Source organism: Anopheles funestus, chromosome X, assembly GCF_943734845.2.
Source record: "Anopheles funestus chromosome X, idAnoFuneDA-416_04, whole genome shotgun sequence".
In the NCBI taxonomy this organism is placed as follows: Eukaryota; Metazoa; Arthropoda; class Insecta; order Diptera; family Culicidae; genus Anopheles; species Anopheles funestus.
This window is the reverse complement of record NC_064597.1, coordinates 6490843-6504022: the sequence shown is the minus strand read 5'-3', so window position 1 is coordinate 6504022 and position 13180 is coordinate 6490843. Positions and strand designations below refer to the sequence as shown.

Here is a 13180-nt window from a genome sequence, read left to right as displayed (position 1 = left end):
TCTTCGAATACGGGTAATCAAACGAGTATGGCTCTTTTTTTTCATTTCATGACCGTCACCGTACCCTCAATATACAGGTATTCATAACCACGATTCTCACACAGCTTCCAAACTACCATCAATATACAGATATTCATAACCACGATTCCAACACAGCTTCCAAAAGGGATCGAGCACTGTGCTGTGGACTATCTAATATTTTTTAACTCTATTTTTTGTTAACTCTAATATTTTTTCTAATTAATTAATTTAATTAATTATTAATTAATTATTAATTAATTATTAATTAATTTATCTTGTTCAAGCAAGTTCAACATACAAGTAATAAATTCATAAACAATGCAGCCATGCATTTGTCCACGATATGGGATTTTTGTTTTGCATTAACAGCGATTCTTCTGTTTTAAAAATAATATTGACATTCACAATAATTATATACAAATCCTGCGTACTTTTAAAAAATAAATAGCACTCGATTTGTTAATTTAATTTACAATATTTAATAACACTCAAAATATTTAATTTTTTAATTTGTATTAGTTTACCTTGGTATTGCCATGTTTACCTTGTTATTACAGAAAACTGTCATGGCGTCAAGTCGCGCTTCGAATCGCGATTTTTCGCTGAAAATACACGTATAGCGACTTTTCACAATTTTTTTTATATGGAGTTTCGCAAAAATTTTCTGATTCGCGTTCGCAAACGCGACAATTGCTAAGCGTTTAGAGCCGGGGTTAGGCAAACCACCATCGGGGTAGACGAAATAAAATCATTAACAATGTAGGCGAAAAATAAGGGCATTATTAAATTATTTTAATTTTATTTTTTATGTTTAACAAAAATGTATTTTATCAATAATTTATTTAAAAAATTACTCGAACTGTTATTCATTTTAACACAATCTGACGCGTCGGAAATCGGATGTTCTCAAGAAACCTTGGGCAGCTGTCAAAGTAGATGACGCTATTTGACAACCCCTGCTGAAGGGGTATTTTTCTTCCATTACTTGGAAAAAAGGAAAGGAAGACCCACTCAAGAAAACGCTTCAGGTGGGGGAGGTTGGAATAGCGTCTTGAATTAAAATCGCGGTAAAAATTGTGCTAAAGCTGATAAACTGATGAGAAGTAAGTTTTAAAGTGTTGTGGGAATGTTTGTGAATAAGTTACATTACAACCAGTAATGGCAAAATCGGTGCAAACAACTGAAATGTATTTGCACAACCTGCCTGCATTAGCGTTGCTTTCCCAATTCGTGTGCCATTGTTAAGGTTAAGACCATTACTCCACCTTTAATAGAAATATACCGTCTATCGATAAAAGAAAGCTCCGTAAAATCTTGTTTGTAGCATGATTGAACAAAGTTATTACTTAAAAACAATGTAGATACAATATTACAACTTATTATTTGATTACGATTTTTTCTCCCTCTCACACTCATGCTCTCTATCTTTTGCTACCTTTTTTTCCCCTTCGTTAACGATTGCATTCACCATTTTGTAGATGTTTCTGGCGGAATAAAACATTGAACGGCGTTTCGCATAACAACGGTGAAATAGAATAAGTGTGATCAATTCTGGTGTCCGTAAATCCGTGCGTTGCCCAACGGTGGCAAATCTTACAAACATGAATCCACAGCAGTTTTCGCTACGGTGGAATAATTACACCTCCTACATAGCCGGAGCATTTGACTCACTCCGCTATGAAGAAGACTTCGTCGATGTGACGTTGTGCTGCGAAGGGCGCAAGATACGCGCTCATAAAATATTGCTCTCCGCTTGCAGTCCATACTTCAAGGACGTATTCAAGGAGAATCCATGCCAGCACCCGGTCATTATTTTCAAAAATGTGCGCTACACGGACCTGATGTCGTTGGTCGAGTTTATGTACCAGGGTGAAGTGAGCGTGCCGCAGGAACAGCTACCCTCCTTCCTTCATACGGCCGAGATACTGGCGATCCGGGGGCTCACGGACAATACGACAGATTCGCGCCAGCAAACGAACACGACTACGTCCGCTATCGCACAGCAGCTGATACAGAGCCAAGCCGTACTGGACAAATCTGCCACGATCACAACGACCGACTCCCTGTATCTCACTTTGCCATCAAATTCGACCATAGTCCATCAACCGAAGCTTGTACAAGCACAGATACAGACCACACCGATCATCACCAAACCACTGATCAAACCATCACCGCCCGAAATGCCCGCCTTGACCGCTTCTACCACCACCATGGCTGTACCGATCACGCAACAACAGCAGCAACCAACAATTGCTAAAATTCAGGTACAAGCATCGACGCACCAACAGCAACAGCAACAGGTTCAAGTGCAGGTGCAGCAAGTAGCCGTACAGCAAGTGCAGCAAACGCAGCAGTCACAACAGAACCAGCAGCAGACAACATCTCAGGTGCAGTCACAGCCACAGCACCAAACTACGCAGGCTACTACCTTGCAGGAGGTGGTAGACAATGTCGTCCAGCCGAGAAAGAAAAAGATCAAGGGACAACAGATCATAACGTCGCAGCCAAACTCATCTGTTCCTTCTGCCTCGACGGTAACAGTTACAACCACCAGTTCGGGACAATCGGGCGAAAACGAAATGTATGAGACAGACACCTACACCATCACTACGAAAGATGCACGAGAAGAACAAGAACATGGTTAGAAAAGCCTCGTACAGTATAAAGTTTAATTCAGTTTTCTAATACTTCTTTTTTTCTTAGCAGAACAGTACACAGAAAACGGCCAATCGGGTGCTACGCTAAAGATGGAAATTCCGGAGTTTATCAGCGTCGGCGAGCCGATTAATTCTGGTAACGGCACAAATAATACGTTCCTCCAAGGTAGCTGCTGTACAATTGGCCTCGAAAAGTACTCCAAACGAGAGCCTTTTAGATTAGCTGTCTCTTTTTTTGTATCGGCCAGTTTTGACATGCGAGCAACTAAAACTAAATTTAAACTATTTTCCGTTTTACAGAAAGCTACGAACTTGTTTCGGAAAACATAGAAGAAAAGGATGACGACGAAGATATGGCGCAGGACAATATTGAGATCGAAGGCTCGGAAATGGATATGAGTAAGTAGTGTTGTTGCTAGGTAATTGTAACTGGACTCGTTATCTTACTATTATCTTACGTTTGTAGGTCGTATTTTCCAAGGATCAACCGATGAGCAGACGAAATCAAACATTTTGCAAGGTACGGACACTTTCATTTGCTTTCAATTGTTGGGATCAAATCAATAATATGCAGTAGTAGTCATTGCGGTGAACTGAATTATTTGACAGAAAGCCGAATGATTTCATTTGTTGTGGTTGCTATTGTTCACAATTATTTGGGGGAGGAGGTTGGAATACTTTTTCATTAATGAAACTTTCTGACTGTGACGGATATTCTAAATGTTAGGCAAGTTTCTACCATTCGCAATTGTCTAACGGATGCGTTCAATGGCATCGCTTTTAGATTGATATTCATCAGAAATTTCCACATTGTTTGTATTGCTCATACGATTTGTTTAATACAGTACAATCAATAAACTCTAAAATCTGACTGAAATGGGCTACACCCAAACACTCTTGTGCCATATAAGGGTTTATCGGAAAATTCAAACCAAAACAGCAAGAAGTTCCAATCCATTACGAAATTACATCAAGGAATATTATTTATCTGGTTTTTGTTGTTGTTTGGACTCTAAGCTGGAAATTGTTCTGATCATAAAATTTTCAATATCTTTATGGTCGAGCCCAATTGTAATGACAACAGAAATCTAAACTCTGATGTGAGCAGATGATTGATTGACAATTTTCAAACGTTTATACATTAGTCTATAGCACGAACTCTACAATTAGCTGAGTGCCATCCTTTAAGCAATGAATTTTATAAATTTTGACGGACCGATAAAGTTCTACGGAAGTTCTCCAGTTGTATAAAAACTTACTATTTGATCGAAATTTAAATTTTGTTTACATTTACCGCTCGTACTACTTGTTTAAACGAAACATACAGACAGACAAATCTGTATTCGACATTTTAATGAACAAATAAAGAACGTTCGTACGTAAATAGTGCATCAAAACAAAAATTATAGTTCAAAATAGCTAGAAGTCCGGAACAGTTTTGTTTATTGGAGACTAGAGATAATACCTGACTTGTGCAGTTTGAAAAACATGAGAGAGAGAAGAGTATAGTTTCATCTGTGTAAACTGTTTATGGTCATAACAGTTTCATATCGGTGATATGTTGTAGCGCTTAAGTACATTCATAGAAAAGTCATGTACATATTCGCCCATGTAATACAACTGTTTGGGAAAACAAATGTTTCCCTGTTTAAAGATTGAATAATACTCATTCCATCGTCGAGCGTACATAAGAATAATGTAAGCCCAATGAACACGGAGGATTTATGTTCTAAGCAACTGGTGCATTGTGGGTGTTCATGTTCATTCTGAATTTCATCCATTGTCTCTTTGCTTCTGTTATGTTATAACATTAATGGCTTTTACTATTCATGGAATGTTTTAACATGTAATGTTTTGTTTCCACGTTTGAATGTATTGTGCGTATTTTGTTACAAAAATAGCAGTGTCGCTTGGCGCCATGCGACAGTCATGCCTGTCTGCTGTGATGCTATTTTCTGTCCGCTCTTTACTCTCTGTCCCGTTGCGTCCATTCCTCTATTTCTCCTCTTCTCTTGTATCTCTAAACTTCCAGACACAGAGCTCCGCTTCCGGTGCAGTATCTGTTGGAAGGGCTTCAAGCACCCGATGTCTTTGACACTGCATAAGGATTTGCACTCGGGGAAAACAAAGTGTCCGGTTTGCTTGCGTTCTTTCTCGCGCAGCTACGACATGCGCATACACCTGAACAAAATCCACCAGGTGACGCTGAAGCTGGATGCCCGTTTCAACTTTAAAAACATGAAATCGGAGTAGTAGACAGCTAGTGTTGATACATTACGGAGTCTTTGTAAAAATTTAAATACAAAACGAGCGTTAAAAGGATGAAGCGATGTGCAATATAAAGAAGCATAGAGAATATTGTTTAATAGTAGGTTAGATGAAATCTACTAAAAGTAATTACAAACAAAAAAGGAAAAACTTCTCATGTTCAACGGACACGATGACTTCCAACATTTAATCTAAACGATTATTCGTTGTTTAATATATAAAAAGTAGTACTTATGTGACAATAGTAACAATGATACTACCACAATCTTTTTGATATGAGATAAGGTAGTATTAATATACATCTACAATATCAGATTCTGCTGATATTCATGAGGCTCAGATAAAAGAAACTTCGTTACAAAAAATTGTTTGTTGGTAAATTGTGAATCTACCAACCTTTAAACGTTAGGATAATTCTAAAAAGAAACAGTGAAAAAGAAATTTTATATTATAAGAAATAATGATGCGTTTCCCAAGAACCAAACTCCAAACTGTCCGTACACGAGGAGTTTGATGAGAAAGCAGGCATCATATGATCTTGAAAAATGATGCCATATTAGCGAAACATCATATCATATATGCCACGATAAGATGAATTTAGTTTAAAACGTACGTCTTTGTGATGATATGTGATATAATAAAATCATGCTGCATACGACAATACAGCATTTAAATGGTTTGTCCTTTTTTAAATATTATAAACAAATATCTAACGCCTTTTTTTAAATAATGATCTTTTCAATCATTAGATTATGGTAATAATATAATTGTTTACAAAAAAAAACATTGTACAAATAATAAAGAAATACAGCTGCAAAAGCAAACAAGAAGAAAACTACCAGGGTGTCTCATGAACGCGCTACACAGGCCAATATTTTTTAAATCGTTTTGCTCGAACACTTCTCCAAAAAAGGAATGCAGAGAATAGTGCCATATAGCTGCGGGTTACGAAAACGTGATTCCGTGATCTTTTTGGGTGACTTGTGCCTTTCTAACAGCGAACCCTAGGATAGATCGTTTGTTAAATAAACAATAAAAGAAATAAACATTTATGTACACAAATATTTGTCTTACGCAGTAAAGCTTTTTCCCCCTGCCATTTTAAGCGTGCGCTTGAAATGGCGATACATAATCCATGACCAAACAGGGATGCCTCGAATAGTGCGTAAGAAGTTTTGATTTGCATTTCGTAGTAATAGTCTGGCTGTATTACTATGCATAACTGTGAAAAGCAGCAACAACCATTATTATGAACAATCTCGGCATGTCACATAAAACGAATTTGTGTAACACTGCAACAGCAAAAACAAAAAAACAAAAACCCAAACCCTATAAACAAGCAAATCGAAACCCTACATAAGCAGCTCTTTTATGACAATTTCCTCTCTTCTCTCTTGCAGAAGTGTTTGAGCAAAAAATGAAACCCAAAAAATACAAGTGCAAAGATTGCGACAAAAGCTTCGCCGCCTGGAAATCGCTCACGATGCATCAGCATATACACAGGGGCCTCACGAAATGCACTATCTGCGGGGCGATCTTGTCACGCACGGCCAATCTCAAGCGACACATGAAGCTGAAACACGAGAAAATCATGCCATAGATGGCTCGCATTGAGTCGTAACCCCGGAGGGGGGTTACATCGCTTGGTACTTGCCTCACGTTCGTGACTAACGCGAGCTCTCATCATCGCGAGTGTGTATTATCTAATAATGTCAGGTATTGTATATAAAAAAGGTTTAGGCTAAACATGTGCAGCCGTTGCCAGATTCCAGGCGAGGTTAGGCCAGAAAAGGTTAAAGCGATATCCTAACCGTTTAACCTTCCGTACTGTTGATCAGAGTCTACAATTTAATCAATGGCAGGGTTCGGAAATGCCATTCGGTAACCACTTACTGCGAACTTGTAAGCCATTTGGTACAGTATGGTAAAAAAAATCCTGCTTATTGATCCTAGATGAATGTTTTTTTTGGCTCGTTATGTTTTTTTATAACAAAAGCATGACATTACAATGGCACTTTAACTGCTGCTACTTACGGCTCATAGTTCTGTTTCTTTGCTGTCAAATTCAATGTATAAAAGCATTTGCTTTGTGCACACATTTTGATAGGGAAACGAAGTAGCAAAATGCGTTATGCGTTATGCGTTATGTACTAGTTGTTTGCATTAGTTTTGATAATTTTAACATCATTTAGATGGATGTTGTTTTACTACACTCGTACGAAACTGTTTCCATTCGTATGCTAACTCCGATCAAATTGTTTGTAGTGAATTATGCTGATTAATTCATTTATTGTAATTACTTAACTATTGGTTCAATAAATTTTCTTTGTACCTATTTGGGCCATTTTGATTGCGCCCTGACAGTAAATCAAACACTTTTTTTAACCGTTGAAATTATTACCAAAAAATGGTATTTGGACCCTTATAAGCATGCAATATGGGTGAGATGGTTTGTTGTTGTAGATGCTTTCAAATGAAACAATCAATTGCGTTTGATAACGTGTTGGAACTAATATTTTGATAGTTACCAAAAGATTGTACTTCGTCTTGGCGTAACGATCTACCCTACTGGGTAAATTTGAACCTGGAAAAGCAAACAAAAAATCCGGCAAAATCCGAATGGGAATCCGACATTGCTGCCACCGCCCAGTCTCCCGTAAATTTGTACTACTTTATTTTAATTTGATGGAAATTTAATTGAATATTATTCAAGCCCCCCTCAAAAAAAGCATTCTTCACATCGAAATTGCTCATGTTGAACAAAACCCCCAAATGCGTCAAAATTAGTGCAAGAACTTAATGCATACCCCGCAAAGATTCATATTTGTATCTTATGGTTGAAAGTAAGAAAATATTATTTTAAAATGATTTTAGCAACATGATAAACATTAATTGTAACTATAAAACAGCATAAACATGAACATAAAGAAAGGAAGAGGAGATAAAAAGGGAGAGTAGCAACACACTTTAACTCATCTGTGCAGATATCAAAACATTAGGACTTTTTTTTAAAACAAAATGGCGGAAACCACCCATTCCCATTTCATACAACAAAAATGAAAAAAACCAACAGAAGAGTAAATATAATAGTAAATAAGTAATTTTAAGGAAACATTATAAAACAAAAATCTTGACTATATTGCGGAGAGTGGATATTTCAGAACCCGGACAAAATGATTTTGCAACCTTTACATTTTACGCACGATGCGTTTATGTGAAAGTATGTGTGAGGCTCAAACATAAACGAGTAAGCAACAAACTTGACCGTTTAAAAGAAATCTTAACATGCGTGCCGTATGAATGGAAAGCAAACATTTAATTGTTTGCTTGCATGTTCTCAATTGTTTTGACATACCAAATTCAATCGAGTGATTTTTTTCTGAAGGAAAAAATTGATGCATCATTGCAGTGTTCAGTTTGATGTTGTACTTATAGTTTAAATTTATATAAAAAAATATTAAGTGCATGCGAGAAAACAATAAAATAACAGAAAGAGAGAGAAGAAAGTGGAAAGGGACAGTGCTAAAAATATGTTTTAGGAATTTGTTTTATAACTTTGACCATTAAAAAGCAAGCAAATTCGTTACTGTCCACGCAATTCAGAATTAAGTGTTTAGTCACAATTTAAAAGCAAAAAATAATAGATAAATAATGGATATATTTCACAATAGTTTTTGTTTTCCTTTCATTTGTTTTTTTTTTTGGCAATTTTGGATTAGGTTGATCGAATGATATTCGATGTGTTAGATCGCAGCACGTTACGAAGGAACTGCCGCAACAAAATTTCGTTGTAAATTAACGGTTTAGAGCGTAATAAATTCCTCCAGCATGCTTGTTTCTATTAATTTTTTTTTCCTAGCATTCTTTCGAAGGTTGCGAAAAATGAAGCCTTTCGTGCTGATATTGTAACAGTTCGAATTCGAATATTCCACGATAACCCGTGTGGATGTTGAATATTACACACTCTCAATAATACATTGATTTCTCTTTTAGTTTTTTTGACAGTTATTTTGACATAAATGACAGATTTTTTAAAAACCATAATTAAATTTCTAATTAGATCAGGTTTGAAATTCAGCGCGGTATTTATTTTGTTTTACAGAAAAAAGGAGTTTGTTGTCAATTCTAGCCGCTTATTGGATCTGATTTATACTGTTTTGTTCTACACATAATAAACTATTTTCTGTATCAATTTTATCTAACTCAAATTTGTGTCCTTATTCACTGGTCACAGCAGAGGCTAGTAGGTTCTTGTCTTTAAAATAACTAAAAAATATATAAAGTTTAATTTAAAGTTTTATTCGAATAATACTTGGGTTGAAGAAAAGAGAATTATTTAAAAAAATAATACAACTTATTGATTTTTTCCCAATAGTCTGGATGTATCGCTTTGCTATAAAATAAAATAAGAAAAGAATTACAATTGTACAACTATCAGGAAGCAAACGCTGTTCAACATATGAACTTCTTTCTGGGTCAATGTAGCAATTGTATCTTTTGTATAGTACAATTCTTTTGTCTCATCAAAGCAATTCGCTTAATAAGGAAAACGTTTGCAAACTTTATAGGCAATGCATGATGGAATCTGACGGAACAGTGTGTGTTTCAAGTTTTGTTTCTCTGGCTGAAGGTTTTATAAACTAAACCCCTGTGTTTGTGTGCACTTAACTTAACGCGTATGTGGAAAAAGAAATTGATTTCCAATTCTTTACCATTTTTGATAAAGGCTCACATAAATGAAAATATTGAATGTACGCTTTACGCATCCGGTGCCCCGGAGTGTAAATAAAGATCGAACAAAAACCAAAAAGTTCCACGAAACCTGTTGTTGTTTAGTATGTATTGTTTTTTACATAGAATTGAATTGTTTAAAACTAATATCCTGGCATCTGATATCTGCCTTGTGGGGACCCCCCTACTTTGTTCCTCATCTTTCTATTTAAAGTTTTAATTTCTCTCCTCTGTCTACTTTTAGATATCGATAGCGATAACAAGTGGGCGAGATGTAAAGTTTGTCGGTTGCTAATCACGGCGAGCAATCTTTGGCGACATGTGCGCACGCAGCATAGCCGTCTCGAACCAAAACGGTGTGATCACTGCAACAAACAATTTAAAAACAAATACAGCTTACGCGAACATGTTCGAATCACACATGAATCCAAACAGCTGCGGGATGAAATGAACCGGGATTCGTTGCCGATTTCATTTCCTGGAACAGATTGAAATATAAAGAATCACTGTACAATACTATTGCAGTTGAAGAGCAATGTTCAATTCTACGTATGTTTGGCTTCTAACATGATTTTTTCTTTCGTTCATGTTATTTTTTTATTTTTCTTATTGATTGATAGCTATTGATAAACGGCTATAATATAGGGGGCAGGTCGTTCTATCATGAATTAAAAAAAAAATGACAAAAAGGCACATTAATTGAAAGCTCTCTAATCACATTAGTCGAATGGTGAAGATAATGTTTTATTATAAAAATAATCTTCTTTAAACATTCACTAACCCTAAGTCCAGATAGAGTCCTTGAGTCCTTATTCCCTTTCTGATGATCAATGTATTAAATGCTTGTTTTATTATTTTGGCTTTTATTTGTTCCAACAAAAAAAATGGCAGGAAGATCACAAAAGTAGCGCCATTTGTATACAGTGGAGCGCCGATTATCCGTGGTCATCGGGACTCAGCCCTTGCCGGATAAGCGAATATCACGGATAATAGGCACAACTCTTTTTATTGATAAATATTAGTGCTTAGTGTGTAATGAGTAGACTTTTTTTTGTAAAGCTAGATGTTAAATTTGTTTTTTTTTTCGAATTTGAGCAAATTATATCATTCCCTATTGAGGCTTTTATTTCTTGCCATCATTGGTTTTGCAGTTAATATGTCAATTCGCCTTTGGAACTGTCATTTCCGAGCTGCACGGATAATGGGACAGCCGGATAAAAGGTACCCGGATAATCGGCGCTCCACTGTATATTCGTAGTAAAAGTTAAATACTTTCATATCAAAATGTATATTTCCCTTAGAATTGAGTTTAAAGGCAGTTTTTAGAAGAGTAACCTGTGTACACTTATTTAACTACTATATTTCATTATTTCAGTTCGTTTAATATCATTAAGGAACGTGATAGACAAATTTGTGTACAAATTTATAAAAATGATCGAAATTATGGACACTGACGATGAATTTTCTAAATAAGACAATGAAGACTTAACATAGGAGACCCTTTTTTCTAACGTCGATCGTCCCATTTATCTAACAATATGTTGCAAACCTAACAAACAGTAAAAAGTAATAGTAATAATATAAATGGGTTCGCTTGGGTTATTGTTTCTCAGTAGGCCTTTGTTGGAAAAATTAAATGAACGAAGAATATTTGTAACTTTTTACACTTGCAGTAAGTGTGGAAAAGCTGGAGCTTGTCTCCGATGACAAGCCGCATAAGTGCCCCGAATGCCGCCGTACATTCTGCTCAATGAATGCGATGAAGCGACACCGACAGGCAAAGCATTTTGCGTCGCAGGACTCCTACGTGTGCATCATGTGTGCGGCACGGTTTAAAACGAAATGGTCACTGTCGACGCACAAATCCAAATACCACCGGAGTCAAAATGCGACCGGCACTGTCGAAATAGCGGACAACACGGTCGCAACCAACAAAGCAACGAACGCATCGAAACGACGGCATCCGGCTGGAACGACGGTAACGCGCATCAAGACGCGCTTTTCATCATCGGAAGACACCTAAGCACAGTAGCCGCAGTATATGTGCCATTACGAGGTGAAGTGTATAGGATAACTTTATCGTAAGATTAAAGTTTCAATTGATTAAGTCCAAATCGAATTAAATGACATTATAACGTACGTTCTACACATGGGTGGAAACATAGTAAAACAAAAATTGTATCATGACACAAATGTGAGAATGTCGGAATCAGCTTGAATAATGAAATTAGCATATTTTCACACTTGTTGTACACCTATTTTTGATGCTTTTTCCGCGATTTTCACCATGAATTTGATTGTCAAAATAGTGTGCTACGCTATTTGCGTAGATTTCTATTTTTTTTAATGTTTAAACAATATTTTTTTATAAAATTGTATTTGTCTAACGTATCCAATTTTTCCTTTTATACCTTTTCTGATTTTTTAAATGACTTTTTTTGATTATGACTGATCGACTGTTCCATATAGCTGTATCGTGCGTGTGTATTAGTAAATCTTTGTCCAAGGGACATCATTCACTCTTGATACAATTCCACCCCACGTGTGTTAGAGGCAAACGTCACCCGAAAGATTTAATTTTTCGAAAGTTTTCAAAAAAAAAATGTACAATGATTTGTGTACATTTTGTAATAAGACATAAATGGATACGTTTGAAGGAAAGATTACACGGATTCGATTACCAAAAAGTGCTTATCTATTGTGGAGCAAAATTACATTATAATTTCATAAGGGAAATAACTAGAAGGAACCTGAACCAAGAATTTGAGCAGACGGAAAACGGGAACATACAAAAGATTAAAATTTTTAAGGAAGGAGATTTTGTGTGTTATGTGACCTTTAAGCAGGGGTAAAGAGAGTAAAATACATTACTTATACCGAACAAAATAAAAACAAAGCAAAACCTTACAAAACCGAATCAAGAATGGTATCGAATCAAAGGTTTATTCAGTGTTGTGGTAATGGAGTAGATCATAAAAAACCCAACAAAATGATAACATAAATTTCAAGCATACATTTAAAACAATTTTTAAACAAATGTGTTCAGCAAATAATTTGCTAAATTAGTTCAGTTTGATTTCATTAAAATGAATTCTTAGTGTTGGAATCAGTACGAACAACAAAAAAAGTTGTTTATAGTGTAAATTCCATAATGAATTAGACGATATGTTTGAAAAAAGGAAACCCATTAAGCCCGCACTATGGTCAATCACGATAACAGAAAAGTTACTAAACTTTAAAAAAAAAGTTTGAGGCACAAAGCGTAATCGGTTTATGTTAATAATCAGCAAACAATAGAAAGGTGAACGCTACTGATGTTTATGTTAGGTTGAAGTACTCATCCCGAAACATAATTGGTTTAACATTGTACGTATCTTTCATGTACCGTAAAGTTGTTAGTGGGCAAGTAAATAAAACAAACATGTGAACGAAATTTTCAAACAAACAACAATGTTTCACCTTTTTTTTTGTTTACAATTGGCGGAATTTTTGAAAGATTGAAT

The 13180-nt window shown here is 35.8% G+C and overlaps 1 protein-coding gene across 5 annotated transcripts; it reads left to right on the top strand.

Annotated features, from left to right (window-relative positions):
* Positions 1-944: 944 nt before the first annotated feature.
* On the top strand, positions 945-13149 carry LOC125768392 (protein abrupt-like). Of its 5 annotated transcripts, none has more exons than XM_049435991.1 (6): positions 945-1124; positions 1500-2661; positions 2728-2844; positions 2979-3077; positions 3145-3198; positions 11351-13149. In XM_049435991.1, the coding sequence occupies exons 2-6, from the start codon at positions 1623-1625 to the stop codon at positions 11698-11700; spliced, it is 1659 nt and encodes a 552-aa protein (XP_049291948.1). In that variant the 5' UTR covers positions 945-1124; positions 1500-1622; the 3' UTR covers positions 11701-13149. The 5 variants fall into 5 exon arrangements, with proteins under 5 accessions (XP_049291948.1, XP_049291957.1, XP_049291965.1 ...); XM_049436000.1 differs by having other exon boundaries at positions 947-1124; positions 2728-2814; XM_049436008.1 differs by lacking the exon at positions 11351-13149 and adding an exon at positions 9922-10729 and having other exon boundaries at positions 948-1124.
* The last annotated feature ends 31 nt before the right edge of the window (positions 13150-13180 follow it).